The sequence below is a fragment of the Gallinula chloropus genome (assembly GCF_964237585.1).
Source record: "Gallinula chloropus genome assembly, chromosome: 17".
Classification (NCBI taxonomy): Eukaryota; Metazoa; Chordata; class Aves; order Gruiformes; family Rallidae; genus Gallinula; species Gallinula chloropus.
In genome coordinates, this window is record NC_140102.1 from 11,560,013 (window position 1) to 11,582,981 (window position 22,969).

General features: G+C 51.9%; 2 protein-coding genes across 3 annotated transcripts; both read right to left on the reverse strand.

Moving 5' to 3' along the window:
• Positions 1-352: 352 nt before the first annotated feature.
• On the reverse strand, positions 353-10,305 carry ACADS (acyl-CoA dehydrogenase short chain). 2 transcript variants are annotated; one of them, XR_014617684.1, is made up of 11 exons: positions 10,238-10,305; positions 9,651-9,814; positions 8,073-8,222; positions 7,765-7,876; positions 7,242-7,393; positions 6,799-6,969; positions 5,456-5,593; positions 5,110-5,205; positions 4,727-4,783; positions 3,881-4,124; positions 353-886 (listed from the first exon to the last, which is right to left on the reverse strand). XR_014617684.1 is itself a non-coding variant. In XM_084272024.1 (10 exons), exons 1-10 carry the CDS (start codon positions 10,287-10,289, stop codon positions 3,972-3,974), a joined length of 1,245 nt encoding a protein of 414 aa, XP_084128150.1. In that variant the 5' UTR covers positions 10,290-10,305; the 3' UTR covers positions 2,796-3,971. The 2 variants fall into 2 exon arrangements, 1 of the variants encoding a protein (XP_084128150.1); XM_084272024.1 differs by lacking the exon at positions 353-886 and having other exon boundaries at positions 2,796-4,124.
• A 4,094-nt stretch (positions 10,306-14,399) lies between these two features.
• Positions 14,400-17,469, reverse strand: UNC119B (unc-119 lipid binding chaperone B; the record flags this gene model as incomplete). The annotated part of the gene is made up of 5 exons (XM_084272025.1): positions 14,400-14,677; positions 15,561-15,733; positions 15,966-16,077; positions 16,584-16,697; positions 17,265-17,469. The coding sequence occupies 5 exons, from the start codon at positions 17,467-17,469 to the stop codon at positions 14,565-14,567; spliced, it is 717 nt and encodes a 238-aa protein (XP_084128151.1). The 3' UTR covers positions 14,400-14,564.
• Between the last annotated feature and the right edge of the window lie 5,500 nt (positions 17,470-22,969).

The following is a 22,969-nucleotide window of genomic DNA, read 5'->3' on the forward strand; positions in this document are numbered from 1 at the left end:
GTCCTGGGGGGAGCTGCCTGTCAGATCAGGGCCATTCCCGAGCACAGCAGGGCAGCTGCCACCACGGTTTCAGTCCTGTGACACTCAGCAGAGCTTTTTGCTGAGCTGAATGTTTCCTGTGGGAAGTACAGTTCTGTGGGAGAAGGGGAAGAATCACTGTAGCAGTTAGGAAATACATACTGATGGTTGGGTGGCTTCACCCCTGTGGAGGGGGAAGTGGTGGGAAGGCTCCCAAGTGGGTTTCTTTTAATACAAGTAGCCAGTGAGTGGAATTTGAAATGAATTTGTTTTAAAATACCCTCTGGTTTCCTCTCAATTCCATTTCTCCTTCCTGTTAATCTTACAGGTATTTTGCTTCTTTACTTCAGGTTGTCTTTCAAATTTGGTATTTTAATGCTTTCCAAAATCCCCACAAAACCTGAATGTGTGGCTGCTACCAGGTCTCTGTGGTATAACGAAGGGTCTCAATTAAGGCAAGACAAAGTTTAATTTGAAATAATTTGGCCTTTTATCTTGTAGATCACACTGACAGAAGAGACACTATTCTGATGTGACAGCAATTTCAGCCGAGGCCTGAGAAATGTTTTTATACAGCGCTTGAACCTGGAGGGCTGAGATGGCACTTCTGTGGTTTAGGGTTTTGTGTTTGGTTTTTAATTGTGACAGTGAGGGGGTGAGCCCCATCCCGCTGTGCTCTGAGGAAGGCAGGTGCTTCAGAAGGGGATTCGGGATCCAGGCAGCTCCTCGGTCTTGGTGAGGGACAGGCCATGAAGTGCTCCCCAAGAAGAGTGAGGTGTTTCTCACCTGTGTGTATGTAACTGCGACAGCCCAGAATAGCTCATCTCTTCAGTCTGTTGGGAGCTCACCTGAAGCTTCTGTGCTTCATCTATGATAAAAACAGGGGATGAAGGTAACTCCTCAGTCCTGTACTCTGTTCCCAAGGAAAGGATTCTAGTTGGGGCTTCACAGGAACTCCTGGAACAGGAACACTAGATACAGCTGCTGCCTTTGGTTGACCAGTCCTCCTGTCCTGGAAACCACTCTTAAACTGGTGTTTTTCCAGCTCCAGCTGTAAACTTCCAGGGCTCCCCACTTCATTCCCAGTAATCTGCCTTGTGACCAGTGTCACGGCTGCTCAGAGCATCGTGGGGCAAAACCCACATCCTTGGAAAGTGGCTGTGACTGGTGCCCCCTCCTCTTTCTAATTTATGCATGACCTGATTTCCCCAGCTCAGTAGCCCAATGTTGCAGTGTGAACTGATACAAACTTTCTGCTTCACCTGCAAGTATTTGACCCCTTTCTCAAAGGAAAGCTCAGCCCTCCCACACTGAGACAGGTCGGTGCTGTCTGGGGGTGGCTCGCAGGTGAGAGCTCCCTGTTTAATGCTGCAAAACTTGTTTGAGTTTTGCACCTTCAGCAGTTCTGGCACAGCCCCTGAGGAGCAGACGCACAGGCGTTACAGCCAGACTACAGCCAGCAGCAAAGGAGTCACCTCTTCGGGCCTTGCTCTGAGAAAAGCCAGCTTTTTGCTTTTGGAGCTCTCTGGCAGCAAGGAAGGTCCTAGAAACCTTTGTGTCTGACAGCTTTTGCACCCTTGAACCAAGCCGTTGGGATTTTTGGTTTTTAGGCAGTAACAGAAGGGACACTACCAGTGGGGTGTGTTCCTAGGCTCCGGCGCCTGTCACCCAGTGATGCCCAGTGACTTTTGCCCAGCTCCACCCTTTCTGTAATGGGATACAATGTCAGTGTGCAGCACTCAGCAGGTTACCAGCAGGTGTGCAGTTGTTACCCAGGTCAGCTCCTGTACTGACGGCAGAGCTACCCAGAGGCTTGTTCATGAGGCACACGGTGTTCCCAAAACCTGGCTCAGGCTCACAGGTGCAGCCACAGTCAGTTACTTGATACTGCCAACCCCCTCCATGCTCTGCAGAAGGGCTGTAGTGGGTTTAGGTTCTTCAGGTGTATTCTCTGTCAGCCAAGGTGTTCATCGCTGGTCTTCCCCCTTAGTTCAGCCACAGTGCAGGTACAGGGGCCACTTCACCCTGCTCTGGAGACGTGAAGCTGCTGGCATTGAGAGTTACCAAGGAAGGAGGCACACTGTGGAAGAGGAGCAGTTGGAAAGGGCTGACAGTGTGGTAGGGCAGATGTAAGAGAAGCAGCTCGATGAAGAGAGGGGAAGCAGTGCACAGGCGTGACCGACTGCTCTGGGTCACTGGGGCATCAGCTGGACGCAGCACACGGGGTGAGTGAAGCCAGGCCCTGGGCAGTAACTCCTGCCCTTCTTGCAGTGAGCAGCCCCCAGCCCCTGCTCTGGCTGAGCGGCCGCAGGGAGATACAATCACGTTCCTGAACAATCACAGAAATGAGCCTCCACCTGTCAGCAAAGCAGCACTGGGCTGAACACAAGCCAGAAACGTCTCTCACTCCTAGAAACCCTCCGTACTGTACAGTACAGTCACAGCCAGCAAGGGAATGGCTTTCCCAGCAGAAATACCCCCGCTGAATCCACTGACTCTTTGTCAATCACTAAGCTGGCGCAGCAGGAAGGAGCCATTCAAGACTTGAGGCCTTTGCCCCAACACGCAGTTGCCCTCTAGCGACACGCAAAGGGATTACTGATAGTGCTGGGCTGAACACCTGCTGCACCTCGGGGCCTTGTCCAGCTGCTGAGTGCAGGCGCTGGAGGTTTTGCCTCTGTCTTCTGAGGGAAGGGAAAAAAAATACTCTAAATGGCTTCACATTTGCATTAAAAAAAATAGAGGGTGGTGGTGGAGTGTCCTTTAAAAATCACGGTTTATTTTCTCTGCTCACTTATGGGCAATAGAATCCCACTGGGTTTTCTCTCCACACAAATTAAATAAATGGCACCACAGGGAAAAAAAACCCACCCACCCAACCAACCACCTTCCAGCATAGTCATCATTTGGACAAGGCAGCAGACCACAGAGGCTGTTGGCTTAATCCTCTTCTGCTTTTCCTGAGTTTAGAGCTTTTCATTTGGCTGTTGAATCTTCTAAAAGTTAATTTCTTACAAAGCTAACCCATTGAGGATACGTGCTGTTGCTAATGCTTCCTGGTAAGGTTTTCTATGCCATCTGTTCAGTTCCTCAGTGCTGCCCAAACCATGTAGAGATGAAAGGCTGTTACTGCTTCATACTCTTTCCTGGTGGGTAGTTGTTGGTACAAAAATAGCAGCTCTGGGAGCAGGCTGGGGTCTTTTTTGTGGTTAGTTTGTTGGGGTTTTTAAAATCAGTCTCAGGCATTGCAGCTTTTCTGTCCTTTGCTTTTACACATACATGATTAAGTGGCTGGCTGAGCAGGCAGCTGGGCTACACTGGGCACAGTCGAGGGGTTTTTTTCCTGACCTTTGTTTTTATATCTCCACAGAGACCAGTGCCTGTAGCAAGAGCCCTCTGTGCTTAGGTAGCACCTGTGTCCTGCCTTCTGGCAGTAGGGAAAAGTGCACTGCTCAAGGATTGTCTCAGCACTCTCTGCCCTGTTGGGAGCTCCCACACAGCAGCATCCCAGCCTGAAATTCATGGCAGGCACAGTGACCACAGCCTGGAACAGGGCACAGAGGCCTCATCACTGTGCTTCTAACTTAGACACTGGTTATCCAGTACCAGGTAGTGACAAATCCCTGCAAACCTGCAGCACACAGGGAGAGCTGCTGACGTTACTGAACAGCAAAGTAATGCTGCCATTACCAAAACACTGCTCCAGTTTAAGCCCTACATTCTCTCACAAGGACAGGTTCCCTCCTCCCACCTGCCCTCACCCCTTACAAACCTAGATAGGGCCTCCCTGCATCACACTGTGTCCAAAGAATCAGCACATATTAACAAGAGGGTCAGTTACTCATTGGTGAGAGAAACTTACAGCATTAGCCTCGCTCAGAAGGGCCAAGGCTTGATCACTGCAGTGCAGTTAAAGGCACGCTGGGGCAGTGTCTGGCTCCAGTCAGCTGCTTTCAGCTGCGGTAGGCCTTCAGCAGTTGCCCAGCTATCACCAGTCTCTGGATCTCACTGGTCCCCTCATAGATCTCGGTGATGCGCGCGTCACGGTAGTGGCGTTCTGCTGGCATCTCTGTCACGTAGCCCATCCCACCTAAGATCTGGATGGCCTGAAACAAAGGCAGCAGGTTAGAAAGGAAGCAGGGACAACAAATTAGTTTCCTACAGAGCACAGGCACCTTAAAAGGAGCTAAGGCCAAGCAGAATGGGGGTAGGGGGATGACACGCATGGGGATGGACTGCAGAGGCGTACACAGCATTTGACCTGGGTAAGAGCAATACTGATGCCCCAGACATGGAGTGAACTGCTTCAGAGGTATGAGGAGTTCATGAGCCATGTCAGCCAAGAAACTTCTATTAAGGACAAGGGAATAAAAGCAGACATACATTGGAGGTACTGCTCCATCTGCTCACTACTCCTAGGCCTGACTGGTGCACCCACACACCCTCCCACATTGCTGAGCCTGTTCAGAATTCTGACATGGCCCTGGGCAGCAGCAGCCACAAGACAACTTTCATCACAGCTGCCACAGGCCAGCATAAATCACTGCCCACCCCAACCCCACTAACCAGCTTCAGCCATATTGGGGGGGGAGATTGTTTCTTTGAAAACAGTCTAGTAAATGTTCTCCCACCTTCCCCAAACACTTAGGCAGCAACACAAACTCCCTCTCAACATGCTATCAAATACTTCAATGGGTGAAGCAGTTACCTGATGGGCAATGGCTGTTGCAGCTTCTGATGCAGCCAGCTTGGCCATTGCTGCTTCCTTTGGGGAAAGAAAAGATCATTGAGGGTGCAGCTACCACACAAAAGAACACCTCACTTGCACAAGGAGCTGGAGGGCACACAGACCAGTGGTGCACAGAGACAGACCAGATCACTGGTGCCAGCTGACAGTCACCATCCCTCCCCCCTTGCCTAAAACTAGGACCCAGCTCAGCAGGCTGCTGGACCATTGACAGCACAGCCCAATAGCTGCTGGTGGGTAAAACACCAACAGCATTGGCTGGGCAAGTGATGCTGTACAGGGAGCAGTTTTCTTGCCTTGAGCCCAGCACTGTCACTGCTAGATAAACACAAGGCTGGACGTACCTTTGTGAAGGGCTTCCCATTGTCTTTCAGCATAGCAGCTCTCCAGGTCAGCAGGCGTGCACCCTCCAAAGCCACAGCCATATCTGCGAGCTTAAACTGCAAGGACAAACACTGCCTTTGTTCCAGGTGGCCTCTGCCCACACCAGAACAAACCCAGAAGTCTCCCACTGCTGAGGCCAGTACTGCCAGAAGAGCAGCCCCACTATCCCAGTCAGATTTAATGGTGTGTGATCAGAAATTACCACCTTGTTTATCCCCAGCAGTGCAAAGTGCACTGCCCGCCCCAGCGCGCACATGAACCTTACACCAGCAGAGTTTGGAATCACCCCATCTGCCTGACTCATACCTGCACTGCCTGTAGCTTTGTGATGGGTGACCCAAAGGCCATTCTCTTTTCAGCATAATCCACAGCACAGTCCAGAGCTGCCTGGGCTATTCCAAGAGCCTGTGAGGCGATACCAATCCTTCCTGCATCCAGAGTTTGCTGCAAAACACACAGAAGATGTATTAAGTCCTTCTTGATCACAAGTAGTACACTCACACTTCTGCTCTTACTGGGAAGTGCAGTACCATCAGTATCATCTGCTCAGAGACCCCCTTGATTCAGAGTATTTCCCAGTTATGCTGGAATAGAGAGTTGTAAAATGTACTGGGCACTGCAGAGAGGGCTGGCTTCAAGGAAAGCAGAAAGGAGAGGTACTGCTTCTTACTAGCTAGGGGGGAAAAAAGGGGGTACAAAACAAGGGAACCAGCACAAGAAGGAGCAGCTGCTCTGGTCAGGGCTAAAGTGAACCCTTCAGCTAGAGCCCTGGCTCACTGTGAGCTGACTTTAACAGGGGGGATAAAAAAGGAGGTGTGGTCAGTTTTCCTCTGTGGCCCTTACCACCAGTACACACACTGCAGCGTTTTTCAAAATGACTAGTGAATTCAGTATGCAGACTGAGGTCAAAACACCTGCCTGTAAGGCTGTTAACTGCTTCCCCACCCCACTGTGCACAGGAAGAGCTTACAGCACAGCGAGGAAAGGCTTCAACTGCTCAGTCCTAGGCTGTGTCTTAAAGTGGTTGGTGAGTGATGGGTTCTTTTCCTTGTGGACATAATGGAATGGGCTGCTCCCCAGGGAGCTTTTTCCAAAAGATGCCAACAAACAAGCGTTTTGCCCTTACAGAGGAGCGTAATGAACACCTCCATGGAGGGTGTCACTACAGGGAGCCTGGCTCTGCAGCTGCCTGGCTTCTCAAAAACCACACACATGCCATCAGTTGTATTTCATCCACCTTCAAATGTTATCCAGAGGTTGTCCTGTGCCAAAGTATTTAGCAAAGGAAAATGACACATTTTTGCTTTATCTATGGGTACAAATTGGAGGAACAGACAGTTGGGAAGGGAAGAATTGAACTGCATCAACCCTGCTCACAAAGCGCCTCAGTGGCACGGGCATTCCTTCAGCTGAGAACTGCCACGTTGAGTCTACAATAAGTGTGCTGCCAAGCAGGTTTATGGTAAAGCAATGATTCACCAAGCTCTAGGAATGATTTCCCCCAATAACATGGGAGACTAGTGTGTAGCTGCTTAATGCTACAAATCTTATGGTAGTGGTTCTCAGCAAAGTGATGCCAAGTCTGAAAAAGATAGGCTTGGAAACTACTGCTTTATACAGCCACACCTGTACCCCAATCCACCTCTTACCATGGCAATTTTGAAGCCCATTCCCAGCTGCCCCAGTAGGTTGGCCTTAGGTATCCTACAGTCCTCAAATATCAGGTTAGCAGTGGAAGAGGCTCGGATTCCCAGCTTGTCTTCTTTCTTCCCCAGTGACAGTCCAGCGGTTGGCATGGGGACCAGGAACGCACTAATGCCCTGCAACAGGACCCAAACTTTTAGGAGCAGTGCCAACTTCCCACTTACCTGACTGTCAACAGCTTTCTCCAAGCATTATTCACAGAAGCCACATGTCCAGATAACTGGGAGAGGGGAAGGGAGAGCTGAGGCCGAACAAAGCCAGTGTCCACCAGCCCCTCAACGCTCAGTGCCCACATGGCTCTGAGCAGAGTCCCCAGGGCCTTCTCAATGCGCTGCTTCCCCATGACTCCAGTCCTAGCCCCTTTTCCTGACTGACCCACTGAACTCACCTTGTGCTTCAGGGATTTGTCTGTAGTAGCAAACACCACGGTGGCTGAGGCATCCCAGGCGTTGGTGATCCAGGCCTTGGTGCCGTTCAGCACCCACTCATCCCCATCCTGGCGTGCCACCGTGGACGCTGCGCCTGCGTCGCTGCCATTGCCTGCGCAACACACAGCACACACGTCAGGCACTATCAACAGCCTGGCCACAAACACACCCCCTGCCCACGCCTCTTAACTGCAGTAGTGTCAGCACTGTCCCTCCCAGAGGACCCAAACAGGAAGGGAAAAGGCCCATGTGTCTAAGATGTGTTCATCTCCAGAGCTCTGTACACAAAGGGGATGAACATTCTCAGCACAGACCATGGGCAGTTCATAACCTGGGCACTAAGACTTCATTTACACACAGCTGCTACAAACCACCTTTCTGCAAACTGTTACAATCTGACAGACCCAAAGTCCATCTTCAACCTGACTGAAGAGAGAAACTACCCTGTGTTCTTTGCAACAGGAACAGTAACAGTCACCTCACCTGGTTCACTAAGGGCAAAACACCCAATTTTATCCCCGCTGGTGAAGGGAGCGATCCACTTGTGCTTCTGTTCCTCGGAGCCAAACTTGAGTATCGGCCCTAAATACAGAGACTTTAAGAATTGAGAGTGGAGTTAGTGCCTCTTGAAGGTACAAGCCAGTAACTCCCTAATGTCTAAGCCCTCTCCATCCCATCAGAACCCACCGTAGGAAGAGATCTCTTTTCTCCCATTCAGCCCTCTCCAGTGACCCCCGGGATGCCAGCCTGGGTTCCGTGCCTGTCCCTCACGCATGACCAAAGGCACTTACATTATTGACACTCATGATGACGCCCGTAGATGCGCAGCCCCTGCTGATCTCCTCCACTGCAATGGAATAGGCCAGATAATCCAGGCCTGCTCCTTTGTACTCCTCTGGCACATCCATAGCCAGCAGCCCTAGGCCACCCATCTTCTTCACCTACACATGGGGAATGCAGAAGTAAGATCCCCTGGACCACCAGTGTCCCAGCAACTACATGCAGACAGATGGACATAAAGACAGGTCACAGCAGGGCTACACACAGGGGAAAAGATTTGCACAACTCCTGGCAAAATGGGGGTCTGACTGTACAAACTGGTGTTCCCAGGTCCTGATGACTTTAACAAGAGCCATACGCAGTCACTGCTGCCTAAGAGGCGGCTCTTTCCCATTTAAAGAGATCTCTTCAGGACTGGGAAGGACGGAGCCTTTTGAAGGTGAAATAGGAAGATCCAATGCCACCACCACTTCCTTAGCCTCCCACCAAATCTCTTCCCCTCACATGTGTCCTGTCAGGAGGACGCTCTCAATGGGAAATCTGGCTGATAAAAATCATTAGAACTTTACCTTTGAGTCTGCTGAGCTTCAGCCTAGGACTGCACAAGGAAAGAATTTTACAGAATGAATGACCCACAGAACAGTTTGCATGAAGATAGTTTTTCATTCCCTTTAAAGCCAGGTCTTGTTTCCCAATTGTTTTAATTGTTGCTTACATTCCTCATTATTCCACTCCAAGTTTCTCAGCTGGACCCCTGGCTTCTTAACCAGCATCAATTGTCTCACTCTACTTTTGTTAACATTTGGCAACATACAAAAAAAACCCCCAAGCTTTCTTGTTTTTGTATTTAAGACCTCAAGCTTTTTATGTTATGGAAGTATCTGTATTAACAGCCTCTCCTTGCTTTAGCAGGACCCAGGAGGAACTTTTAAACAAACATTTTCCCTGCTGTATGGGCACCCAAAGCATTAGTCCTTCACATGAAATCCAGAGGATGAACAAAAGACACCCAACTAGTTCTATGCACCTTGCTTTATAAACACTGTTTGTACTTTGAAATTGCCCCTATGCATTCAAGAGAAAAGCCTCAAAATCAAACATAAAATTCTCAAGTAAGAACAATGAAGTGAAGAGGAAAGCTTTTTCTTCCTCTGAGTGAGTATGGCTTTCCTGGCTATCTTCCTTGCTCCTTAATAGAAAGAGGGGTGTATGACAAAACTCACATGCCTCTGTGTTGGCTTGCTGCCTTGTGGCTAACAATCATAAATATCTTACTGGAGCTTAATATTTCATTGCAATGTAACAGGTGAGTCTGCTCAGCACAGCACAGAATGCCCTGCTGTGTCTGCACTGCTTTCCACAAGAGACAGGTTTGATTGGAATCTCTGCTTCTCCACAGCCCCAGAGGATGAGCAACACGTATCTGCTCCAAGTGCCCCGTAGCCATCGCAACCTCCACAAAGAACACGACCAGCAGCTGGTCCAAACTCCAGTTTTCTAGTAAGCTGGAGCTTACACTGTCCTTCAGGCCCGGGGTGGCTCAGGCTCTGGACGAGCCAGGCCGCCCCTCCGGCGGCAGCGGCACGCACCTGCTCTCCCGGGAAGCGGTGCTCCTTATCCAGCTGAGCTGCCAGAGGCATCAGCTCCTTTTCTGCGAAGTCCCGGCACGTCTGGCGCAGCATCTGGTGGGTTTCCGGCAGCTCCACTGTCTGGTACACCGTGTGCAGCCGGCGGAGGCACCCAAAGGCCAGCGCTGGAAGGAATTGAGCGCCGCTGTTTCCCCTCACGCCCGGGGCAGAGGATTCAAACCCACCCGGGGCGACTCGGCCCCAGGCGGGACTCGAGCGGCGCGGTGGGGGACGTCCCGGCAGGGACGCTTTTCTGCCGGCACCGGGACCGCGCGATCCGGGACCGCAGCCGGGGCAGCGGGCCGGGGGGGCTGGGGCTCAGCTGAAGGGCGGCACCGCCCCGCCGAGGCTGAGGGACCCGGCCTCAGGCCCTGAAGGGCACCGGGGCGCCGCCTCCCGCGCAAGGCCGCGGCCCTTCCGCAGCACCCCTCGCGGCCGCGGCGGAACGGGAAGGAGCAGGAGCCCGAGCCCGAGCCCGAGCCCGAGCCCGAGCCCGAGCCCGAGCCTGAGCCTGAGCCTGAGCCTGAGCCCGAGCCCGGCGCACTCACCCCTGGGCGCCCCGCCGCCCCGCGCCAGCAAAGCCGCCGCCACCGCCGCCATTCCCGCCTGCCGCCGCCTCAGGGCACCGCGAGCGAACGGCGCACGCGCAGGCGGCAGGGCCGCGCCCCTCGCGCCCGCCCCGCCCCGCCCCGGACCGGGCCCGGCCGTGCAAACGGAGCTTCGTTTATTGCTATTGCTGGTGACGAAACGCCCTTCGTACAGACACAGCGGCGGCCGCGGGCCGAAGGGGGCCGCCGGCACCGTGCGGGGACCCAGAGAGGCAGCCGGCGCCCCCAGCCCCACCCCCCCCACCCCCCTCCCCGCCCCGGAGCGAAGGGGCAGCGCCGGCACAGCTGCCCCAGCCCGGGGACAGCGCGGAGGAGGGGGCGGCGGCCCCAAGGCCACACGGTGAGAGATGCGAAGTGTCCTGTAACAGCGCGGGGAGCCAGGCGGACGCAGGCGGCGGTTGCTGGTGTTGGGTTTTCCCTTCGGCGCGGAGGAGAGGTGCTGTGCTCCGCCAGGCAGCCGGCCCTCAGCCTTGTCCTCGGCCAGGCAGGGAGAGAGGGCAGCGATGGAGTCCGAGGGGTACGCCTGGCAGGGAGCTCAGTGAGACCCGACAGCGGGCAGAAGGCAAACACTGGGAAACAGCTGGAGAGGGTGTCACAAAACAGAGCTGAGAAGCAGAGGTACCAGGCTTGGACCTTACTGCTTCATCACCACCCCCCTCTTCGTTCAGCTCTGACTTCTAAAGACTTGTTTTGTTCTTCCTGAACCCTAGGTAAGCAGAATGAACATCCTCAGGCACCAGAGGAGACGACGCTGCTGCTTCTCTGCAGGAAGAGACACTGAAAATCCTAAGGAAAACACAAAGGAAGACACTCCCTACCGAAAATGCTGGACAAGGACAGCAGTACCCAGTCCGTATGACAAGATACAACCTTCGTTCACACAGTGCTTTGTATCCCCCAGTCAATCGTGACAACAGCTTCCATGGATCCAAAAAGCATTTGCCTCAAAAATGTAAGAAGAGGTCCTGGTCCTAAGAGGACAAATACTGGAAAGACTTACCATGAGTCTGTGGGTTTGGTCCCTTTTTTTGTTAAAGCAGAACACATGTGATCCCAGCTCTCTAACTCAGCACGCAACCTGAGAGAAGCTGTCTGCACAGATACCTTTTCCCTTGCTCAAACTTGAGCTGAGACTCAAAGCATCTCCCCTGCATTCAGCTAGGACAGACCATCCACCTAATAAGGACAAGATCCTATTGGAATTTCTTCCTAGCTTACTGGCATTACAGCTTTGACCCATCATCAAACCATCAGGAGATATAATCCAAAAGGAAGATGCTCAGTTAAACCATGTTTACCAAAGACATCACCCCTGCCACAAAGAAAAGACACTTTATAGAATGTATCTAAGAGAGAAGGAACCTTGGGAAAGCTGCTGAAGTGGGGCAGGAGTTTGGAAATCCCTTTTGATTACGATCAACTCTTTCAGTGCTGGATTGCCCTCTTGGTGGGTTTTTTCCCTGCAGCATGCATTTTGTGCAAAGACCTGATCTGGCAAAGCAAACAAATTCAGCTAGAGAATGAGGGGTGCTGGTGCTGTGTGCCAGTCTTCACGTTTTCCTCCAACTGTCCTTTTTCTCTTTTTTTATTGCTAAACAGCCGATGCATTCACCAGTGGGAAAGCCACTGCTTCAATGCTTTTTTTCTCATCACTACTGGCAGAGGTAATGGCTAAAGACAGGAATCCACTTTCCTATAAGCATCAAATGCCTCATTTACACTCGGAGTGCTCCCCTGCTGTCAGTCGCGTTCTGCAAAGCAGCGGCTAGATGGCACCCACGGCCCTACAAACACCCCGACCGACCGTGCAGAGCTGCACGCCGACTACTGCAAACAGCTCGCACCAGTTGCTGTTTGCCCATACAACTTCTGCTTGTCTCTCTGGCAGCAGTCCATCTTCCTTTTAAGAACCTTTACGCAGTGACACAGAAAGCAGATGGGAATCATCAGACCCATAAGGAAAGTAAGACATCGCTTCACAATTAGAGAAAAGTAACATTTAAAGGCACCTGGATTTAGACTACATAGAAATTCAGCTCAATATGCTGAAGTTTCCCAAGGAATAATTAGCAGGCTCTTCAGAAACTATCCTGAGCATTTCAGAACACTTCAGGGTGAAAAAAACAACTTCCAGGTAGTTCTGCCTTGTCACCTGTTCTTACACCAAAATAAACGTCTCACCCCTCACAGGCACTGCACAAAGCCTTCTGAAGACCATCATGGCAAGAGGTGTCTCAAGCTCTGCCTCAGAAGCAGCTTTAACTCTGAAATAACTAATCAAGCTTGCCTAATTGCCTTCAGAAATGCTGGAGGGGATGGATGGTAGCAGAACTGTTCTTCATCTTTCAACCAGGCAGACCTTGCCCCTCTGCATTCCCAAGCCATTTGTTGTGGTTGCTCATGATTAATGCTCCACCCAGAATAGGTCATTTGTTGTGGTTAATCATAATTAAGTATCTTCCCAAGAGCTTCTTTCTTTCATGGCTGCCACCCCACAAACTCTCACTGCCTACCAGGATGCCAGCTGATCTTCTACGCCAAAGTTAACATGATTAATCTGGGAGGTAAGGGCAGTGGTTTCCTGCTGCTGCCTACGCATTAACAAGATCCAGGCTGTGATGTCCAGTGCACTTAATCCTGCTAAAACATAAACCATGCTGAATCTTACTTAACAGAGCAGGCAACCGACTGTATCCACCAAGGAGTTAGGTTTCAACTGTCTCAAGGGACAAGTGGAACAAATGCGAGCAGATGTTTCTAGTCCAGACACAACCTAAGTCCCACCTACTAGAGTCCCACCCTGATCAGCCCAGTGAGGGGACAAGCAAAACACCACTCCAGAAACCTCACAAAATAGGTAGAAAAGGGTTGTGTTAACTGAGACTTTGCATGTCAGGAGCTGGGCCCAGCACGGCTGCTGGGAAGACATGGGTCTCCTCTTTCCACAGCACAATGCCATTTCCTATCTCCAGATCCCAGATGTAGCCATGAAATACACCCTCTGGTCCAGCAGTAACTGGCAGAAGAACTTCCTAAGACATAAAAAAGCAGCTAAGTAGGCAAAGCCACGATGGGAACTCATTTGAAAAGAGAACCATGTCAATTCTCACTGTGTTAAGAATCTCACTCCATAACACAAGAGTGATTTGACCTGGGAAGCTTTTAACTACTACTATCTCAACTGAAAGAAAGCAGACAAGCTGGTTAACACTGCTGTGTGTCCTTCCAGCACCTCTGACAGATCACTCAGGTTAGAAGTACAGAGACTGAAGCCCAGGAAGCTCTGCTTCCTACACGCTTTTCAAGTCACTTTCCACATTCTCCCTTTTTCCTCACTAGACTGACACCTCCCCTCCACCCTGGCTAGACTGACAATGGGCTGTCAATCTAAAAAGCAATACATTCTGTAGCAAGAGCCTAAATTCCTACACAAAGGGAAGCAGGAGGAATGGTAAATATACCAAGATTAACTTCAGCTCTAAGGTTGACCCCTGAGCTCCAAAATTCAATTATTTGCTCACAAGAGCTCAAACAGAAATTCTGTTAGACTGACCCAATGACCAACTTGGATAAAACTCTTTCCCCCCCACCCCCCAGCTCATACCTGTAGTAAAATCTCTGGCAAAGCACAGATTAAACTGTTCTCAGGGGCAGAGCTGGCCCCTGGAGGCAGAAGGAAGATTCCTGCACTGCTCAGAAGCTAAATTAGTCTCTTATCTTTCTCACTGGAGAATACTGAGATGCACTCTAAAAAGCAATCACAGCCATGCTACAAACTAACCCACAGCGAGCTAAAGAGATGATCTATCTGGCTGAAGAAGAGATCTGCTCTTCAGGCATCACTGGCTACTTGAAGGGAGAAATTTTTCCTGCTAAGAAATAGCTTGCCCAAATAATCTGACCTCTTGAAAGAGAGCAGTCACCCAAAGGGTGAAACATTAGAAGCACTAAAAGTGCAGTCTAACTATAAAGACTGTAACAGCAATAATTTTCTGATAGTGTCTCTGATCCATGACCTAACCAAGGTACCAGAAGGTAACCAGAAATTAGAGAACGAGAGGCAGGATATGCTGAGTATCGGATAGCGAAGTGTTGCAGGGAGACTTCCTTTAGTCCCATGAGCTGCAGTCTTTGCTTCATGGTTTCAGCCTCATGCAAGGAGAAAAGGTTTGGCAAGAAGCCTTCTTGCACGAGGCAGCAACTCCAGTCCACTCCCAGACAGCTGGAATGATTGAGGGCATCAGAGCATCCAGCAGACACAGGCTGATTACTGTCCTCCGTTGTAAGCATAGTCGGCCTTGTTGTGCATAATCAGCTTGTTGTCCACAAAGTAAAAGCTGTCTGAGCGGGTCTCGTATGGGTTTTCCACCATCAGACGGACTGTGAAAGAGAAAGCTCCATTACACTCAAAAGCCTGACACACGCTGCTGGACAGCACAACGCCACGAGTCGAAGGGGCTCTTGCTGCTCTGTGGGACTGCCCAGGCTGATGCTCTGCCCTGCCCAAGCAAGAGAAGCCCACCGCTCTGCTGAGCACACTTCAAAGCTCTGGCCTGCCCCTTCCCGTTCACAAGTGCTGTCAAAATGGAACACAGAGGGATGGAGTAAACTCACACGGCACCTCAGAACCAGTCGGAGCCAGCACGAGAGCAGAGCAGCCGCCACGTCCCACGCAGAGAGGCAGCAACCCGCAGATGCAAAAGGGGTGGCACTCCCCACATGTACACAAACCCTGCACACCTCCTGCACCTTGGCAGCCACAGAAGGGCCCATGTGCTCCTGCACTATCCACTCCCTGAGGTCAAACATATCCTGCGCAATGTGTATTTGCAGAGATCTTGGTAGGCTCAGAAATACACCTCTCAGAGAAGAGCCTGTCCTGTTCCACAGCAAGAGGCTCAAGCCCTAACAAGCAAGTGTTGAAAACAGACACGTGGCTACCAACTCAATCCTTTTCCTGGGTTTTGTTATCTTCTGGGCTATTCTATTAGGCTCCAAGCATGTCAGCTCTGTGACTCGGATCAGTCCTTGCACCCTGTGACTTGACAGGTTGTCCAAGGCTTTAATTTTCAAAGGAGAACTTGCAGCACAAATCTGTAGTTCAGTCAAGCTTCCACACAGCTTAAACTAGGAATCTCTATCTATTTGTTCCTGTCCCCTCCATCTCAGTCACAATTTAATTCACAAGTTGAGAAGGAGAGAAGATAGGCATATGCACACACACAAAAAAATCACAACTCAGTGCAGGAAAGGAGATACTTACTAAGGTCTTCTGAGAGCTGAGGGAATTCATAGATATGTTCACATGTGTTCCTGCTACTGGGGATGCAGAAGCCAAAATCAAAGTCAAAGTTCTTCAGCAAGCGATCTCGGAAGTAATGTCTTTCAATCATTCGGAAGTTTGACACTGGTTTTTCTCCCACTGTGAATTCCACCCTGTACGGAAAAAGTAGGAAAAAACAGCTGAAACAACGTACCTCTCTTCCTATTGTGAAGAACAGAGCCTTGGACTACACAAGAATCCAACAGATCGCTCCAGAAAGTGAGAGAGACTTTAGTATTTATAACATAAGATGCATTCTCATTAGTGTTTGACTCCGTTTTGTTATAAACCATCAAGTGACACTTTGTAAACATCTGCTTCTCCCTTCTGTGAACTCATACTCACGTTGCACCAACAGTCCGAAGACGGAGAAATGCTGGAGTGAACTGGTAACGAACAAAGCGGCCTGCACTAGCGTCCAGTTCACTGCTGTCATCCTCATCCTCGTCATCTTGCTCTAGAAAGTGCATCAGCTCAGAGTTATTCTGCTAATAGTGGACACATAAGGGAATACTGACTAGCAGGTGTGTTAGGACAAGCTGACTGTTACTCTGGCACTGAATGTACAGGTGTTTAGTGACTGGTCTGAGACTGATAATGGCACTAAGTAATAAAGAAAAGATCTACTGTGATAGCTGGAGCAACCTTGCTGGCTCCAGAGCCACAGCTACCCTCAATCTCACAGGATATCCCCCCTTGCAATTGCCAAAGCACATGAAAGCAACTCTGTACCACAGCCAGCAAATGAGATCCGTAGCTGATAGCAATCCCCCATCTCACAACAGTCACAGCTTTATGACAAGTTTCTCAGCAGCAGGAAACTGAGTCCTGTGCTTAAAGGAGAGGAATTCAGTCACCAGGACATACGGAAGGACCTTTCAGCTTGGTTTGCATGGTTCCTGCATGGTGACTCCTCAGGCCTGTGAGCCTCCCTAGCCTGCCCGCAACGTGAGCGTGCTGTACCTGAAGCTGATGGCTTTGCAATTTCAAACAGAACTGTTCCAGTTTCCAGGTCCCGGATCTTAAACCTGGTGAAGTCAATGTTGTAAATGTTGTCCTCAGGTTTGCATAAATAATCTAGAGGAGAGAGAAAACACACAGTAGCATTTCAAAAGATCTCTGAGCAACTACCGAAGGAATTTCTTCTCTAGTCAGGCCCAGCCCGTTAAAATACATACTGCAAGGTGCTTGGCAGAAGCTTCAGGAAAGCGGAACAAAGCTGAGGCCAGGGGAACAAAGGCACGCTAGGTGCCAGGTACAGAGCAAGGCAGGGTCAGGGCTAAGGGATCGGGACGGAAAGGCAGAGCTCAGCAGCGCAGAGGAAGAAGAAAATAAACGGAACTGAAATCCCCACGCCCCAAACTTTCTGTGAGTTACTGAGCGCGCTGACGGGGGGGAGGACACGGCGCTGCTCAGCCGCTTCCAAGGCCGGCGCACCGGCTGGCAGCACCCATCCGGCCGGCTCAAGCTCCGGCGCCCCCGCCGCCCGCCCCTCCGCCCCGGGGGCACGGACCAGCCCGGCTCCGCGACGCCGGCCGAGACGGGATTAACGGAGCGGCGCGGTGTCCCCCGCGGTCCCGGCCGGCCCGAGGCGCCCCCTCCCCTCTCCGGGCTCGGCGCCCGCGTTCCCCGCCCCGCACTCACTCTCCGTCACCCGGCACAGCCCCAGGACGTGCTCGGGCCGGACGGTCTCCAGAGCCAGCAGCTCGGATTCGGTCCACGGCGGCCGCGGCGCCGCGTCGGCCGAGCCGCGCCGTCCCCTCAGGCGGCTGAGCGGCCCCCCGGTCCCTGGCGGCGGCTTCTTCTCCGGCCCCGCCGCCGCCGCCGCCCTCGCCTTCGAGCCGCTCATCGCCCCGCCGCCGCCAAGATGGCCGCCGCCTCCCGCGGTAGCTATGGGAGCGAGGGGCGGCGCCGCGCGGGTCAGAGGGCGCGCGCGCTGCCTGGCAACGGGGGAGGGTCCCGAAGCTGAGCAGAACCTGCCGCGCGCCTGGCCGGAGGGGGGACCCGGGAGACGGGGCGGGGGGCGGGGGGGGGCGACCCTCCGCTCGCACAGCCCCGGCACCCGGCACCCCCGCCCTGCCGGGGGGCAGGAGAGCCGGCAGCCACCCGTGGTAAGAGGCACGAAACGCAAAGAACCCCCCACCCGAGCAGCACCCCTCTCGCCGTCGGCCCGCACCCCGCTCCTGCTGCAGCACCCGGGCAGGCAGGAGATAACCCCTCGCTGCACAGGGGGCCCCCCTGGGTCTCCCCCTAATTAAATCACAGTCTGGATCTCAGGCTGCAGCGGGTACTTACAGAGTACGTGTCCCCCAGACAGCCCAGGTCTTTTTAGGGAACACTGGCAGGCACTGCTTGGGGAGCAGCTGCAAGCTGGCATGGTGACAGCATGGGGATGCAATGGAGCACAGAGCCCACTATGGGCCTGGGGGACACCCCAGCTGCTGTCCTCAGGGAGCTGGGACCCAGATCAGGGCCAGGACAGGACCCCATGACCCAAGGAGGGTCAGCACCCTGCCAGGCTCTCCCCAGGTCAGCCAGCCTCCCAGCCACAGCATTGCCACCCTTGCCCCCCCAAACCCATGAGCACACACGATAGAGGGACAGCAGCAGACATCCCATGAGTCGCTGGAGCCAGGCAGGAGGGACTGGGGAGGTGCCCATCACACCAAGGAGGGCATGCATTTCTCCCCAAAAGAGAGGCAGCCCACCAACCTCCAGGCAGACTTAAAAACTGCTAAGAGTCACCTCCAGCCCATCAGGGAACTGGGTAAGAAGAGGAAACATCTTTGTTCTCTTTTCAGACTCCAGCCAGCACTCAACACCCTCAAGATGACTGGAAAGAGATTTAGAGCACTGGTTAGCAGTATTTGCTGCTGCTGCCTGTGAGCAGCATGGACTTGCTACCACCAAGCCTGCCTGTGCCAGTGCTCCCAAAGTCCTCCTCACTGCGCTGGGTTTGGTCCCTCCATCCTGGGCCCTAGAAGGGCAGAGCAGCCCGGGGCTGTTTGGAAGAGCAGCTGCTCTACACAGGGCCAAGGTCCCTCATCCTCTAAGAGCAGGCATCTACAAGGGGAAGGTGTCACTTTGCCTCTGCTCCAGCTTCAGCCTCTTTGACCACCTCTGACACAGTTTCAAGCCGAAATCTTGCAAAACCCCAGAAGGTAGATTACATCTCTGGTGTTCCTGATCTGAGCAGGAAGCAACAGGGCCCACATCAGCACTTTTAAGAGGATGTTGTACCATTCAACTTGTACTTAATTGCCCAAAACAACTGGCAAGAGGATACCGGAGCAGTACCAGAGGCAGGCAGCGGCAGGAAGAGGCTCTGGGCTGCAGCAGTGGTGGGATGCTAAACTGCATCTCGGCAGCAGCCGGCAGTCCCTTCCGCAGTGCAGTCTCAGCCTCCCACGCCACGAGCCGTAAAGCAGAGGGGGCTCTCCCATCCCCACCGCTAGAAAAGAGGGACCAACCTCATCCAAGTGACAATATAATTCTGTTTATTTTCCTTTAACACACTGCTGGTTAAAACTTCCAGACAGTAGATTTCAGGACATTCCCTCAACCAAACATCCTGGGGAAATTAAAAAATAAAACCGCTACCATGTACCAAAAATAAAATCACCCACCCCCACAGCTGCCTTTCCCCCCAGACTAGTCCCTGCAAAGCCCATGCACTCAGAAATAGACATCTGTGCTTTTCACCCAGGGCCCAAGCTTGCTGCAAAACCAACTAAAAAAATGTCACTGCAAGTTGTTATAACACAAAGCAATGGACAGTAAAATAAAAAAATCCTCCTTAAAAACACCTTATTCGGGTGACAACAACCGATGGGGATCTCTCCCCACACTTTTTAGCCTTTACAGGCAACTTAGACCTGCAGTAGTTTGTGCCACATCCTTAACGCCAACGGCTTCCCACGCACGGCTGGGAACCACGGGGCAGAGCAGGACCCTTTGCCAGTGCTAACAGCTGCTACCATGTCAGGGCCCAAACATCACTGTCACCTGCCCAGCATCTCGCAGTGCTGGCTGCTGCCTGCTGGCACGAAGCACAAATCCTGCCTCCGCTCTCACAGTGCCCGGGGCTCCTTTACCAGCCTGGCTGCTCCTTGAGCAGGAAAGCCCCGAACACACAAAGCCCCTGGAGAAACCACAAATACGGGCAAGCCCCTACTTGCAAGTTTCCAGACAGCACCAGCACTCTAGCTCAGGAGCTGTTAGTGTGACAGAATGGCTGCAGAAGCACAGGCAGGCACATCCCCACTACACGTGGCTGGGAGCGTCTCCAGGGCAGAGATCCTGCGTTTCCTAGATTCACACTCTCCCCAGTTAAACTGGTTCAAGCTGTACTCTGCCCCTTGCCTTGAATTCTCCATCACACAAACTCTTTAGCAGAGACCTCTGATGCTTGCAAAAGATTATTCACATCTCCTAATGAGCCAGCACTGTTCCAAGGAGGAATGAAAGCACTTCTGTTTTATTATTTTAATTTTTTTTTTTAAATAAAGCACTTTTTGGGAAAAAAATAAAATCAAAACCTATCAATAACCTGCAGTAGCATCCCACCTATCAGCCTGGGGACAGCACTGCCACATCCCTCCCCCTCCCACATCTTCCCCCCAATCTCCAAAAATAGTATTTAATATACAGCAATAAACTCTGAACGAGCCAGAGTCCCGGAAGACATGGACCTGCCTTCACCCCTCCCATCCGGCCCAGCACCATTTCAAGGCGGTTGCTACTCTAACTCCTGGAGCAATCCATTAGGATCCAAGGTGAAATGCTACTCTACTCCTGGAGCAATCCATTGGGATCCAAGGTGAAATGCACGGGGCCCAGCCCCACTGGGCAGGATGCAAAGCAGGGGTGGAGCACAGAAAGCCTATTTGTGTCATCACGTCTCTGAGCCCTCACAGCCCCAGCCTGGTGCTGTTTGTGCCACTGAGGATACCTCTCTGAGCGATTTGGGACTAGCCAGTGAAGACAGACTGGTGGAACCAGGCCGACGTTAAAAAAAGCATCCTTGGGTTGTATTAGACTTTGGCATTTGTTGTGGACATGCAGAAGCGCCAGTAGGTAAATTAGCTCAGTGCTGGCCCAGCTCCCGTTTCCCTTGGATTCTCAGCAAGGATATTTCCCTCCCTGCCACATAAGTGCAAGAAGCAGACAGATCTCTCCCACATCTGAGCACCAGAGCTTGAAACGCTTGGTGCTTCATAGCTGCTCAGAATCTGTCTCACATCAAGGGCTGAAGCTGCTGTGCTGGTCCTCTCCCTCCTCCTGCTGTTTTCCATCAAAGACAGGCCTCTTCAGACCAGGCTTCCCCTATCAAGACATTTCCCTGGCTCTTGCAATCCCATTTCAATTTAAACAAAGACCAAAGGACAAAGCACAGGCCTGGGCCTGCTCAGACCCAAATGGTGTGGGGCAAGCCTTTGGTGAGTGAGCTCAGGGGACAGGACCCCCCAAGCCACGCTCTGTACCCACAAGCTGCGAGCATCATACGACTCCCAGGACCTAGCCATGACTCACTCAGCTCTGAACTGCACAGACACGCAGGCTCCAGACTGTCTGGAAGTTCTCCATCCTGCCTTCAGGAGATTTCTGGGGCAGATCAGACCTGAAGGAGCTCTTCCAGTTCTTCTATCCCTCCTAGGCTGTTTTTCCATTGACCTCAAGGGCTGGAAGCAAAGATACTCACTTACAGTTCTCTGCTTCAGCTGTGACCTCCGGAGCTGGCATCCAGGGACAGTGAGACAACCCCCAGCTGATCACAAGGGCAGGGAATGCCTGTCCCTTGGGGAAAAAGAAAAAGCAACTCAGAAGCTCCTTAGAAGGAAAAAGAAAAATAAAAAGAAGCTTCTTCAAATAGACTTTTATTCAAAGCCTGAGACAAAGGCACCAAAAAGAGAAAGGAATTCATTTGGCTTTCTGCTGCCACCTGGGACACTCAGAAGGGTCAGAGCTGCTGTTTCAGTCACACACACAGAAAGGGAGATGGCCTGGCTTAAACGTCCACAAGGAGGGGCTGATGAGGGGGTAATTAAAACCGGCTTTGGAACCACTCCCCTGAGGTCGGTCCAGGCCCAAAACACGATCAACAGTGTCATCTCCCCTTTATTAAGTGGAAGCTTTATAAAATTGCCTTCTCTGCCCCTCTCTACACAACTGCTTCAGGAATCAAGGCAGGGTCTGTTCTGACCCAGCTCCCCACACTGCTGCACAGGGACACACGTCTCATCACCTGCTGCTGGCTGGAGGCAGAGCAGCACAAACAGGTTTGTCTGTGACCCCCTGTGCTGGAACGCTACAGCCAACCCAAACTTCTTTCCCTAGTGAGGACCAGGTACCTCGTTATACCCATCTGTCTGGCCTGCAGGTGCCACAGCCAGAGGTGGGATGGGGAGCCAGCCCAACTGTGCCACTCCCAGTGAGGTGCTGACTGGTTATCCCCTACTACCCTCCTGTGTAGCTGTGTGCTTGGTTTGAGGGCTCCTTCAGAGGTAAACCTGTCAGGAAGGGATGGACCAACAAAGAAACTGCTCGTAGCACCATAACAGGGTCAGGAACCCCCAACCACCCAGACACCACCCTTGGAGTGACAAAAATGCCTAAAACCAGAGCCAAAACAACTAAATTGAAGCCATGAAGGATGAGCTATTCCTCCTCCCTATTCTTATTCAAATAAGACATCCATTTGAACTGAGCAACTGGAACACCAGAGATCACACCCTGCCCAGCCTTGCCTTAGGGTAGATGATGGCACCAAATGGGTGCCCTCCCTACACTATCCTAGAACTGTCTCTGACTTTTGCACAGCTGTACCAATGCACACCCCTTGTCTCCTGCTAGGCAGGGTGCACAGAGTACTGGGTGAGCCACGAGAACCTGAGTGATTCCTTCTCCTTGAAGGATGCTCAAATAAAATGCAATGCAAAAGGCCTGGAGGAGAACAGCTCCTTACAGAGAAGCTTGCTTTCAAGCCCAGGTTCTTTGCTTAACAAATCGGTGCAGTTCATGCTTCTCAAAACTGATAAAGATCTAAATATCTCTGTGCTCCAGTTAGAGCAGTCCCAAAACCACTGGAGAATCTCTGCAGGCACTGTCATCAAACAAAACAGGGCTCCTACTTTAGAAGAGTTTCAGAAGTACTAGAATTTTAACAGCAGCTAGAATATCAAGCAAACAATTTCAAATTTACTGCTTTTTCAACTCCATGTTTGTTCGTAAGATCTGCTTTCTCTAAAGTCTGTCTCTTCCTTCTGGTGTGGCAGGGACCCTCTTGCTTCTCCCAAACTGGCTGCTATCACTTGTGCAATCAGAGGAGGTGTTTAAGGTCCTTCTGATTG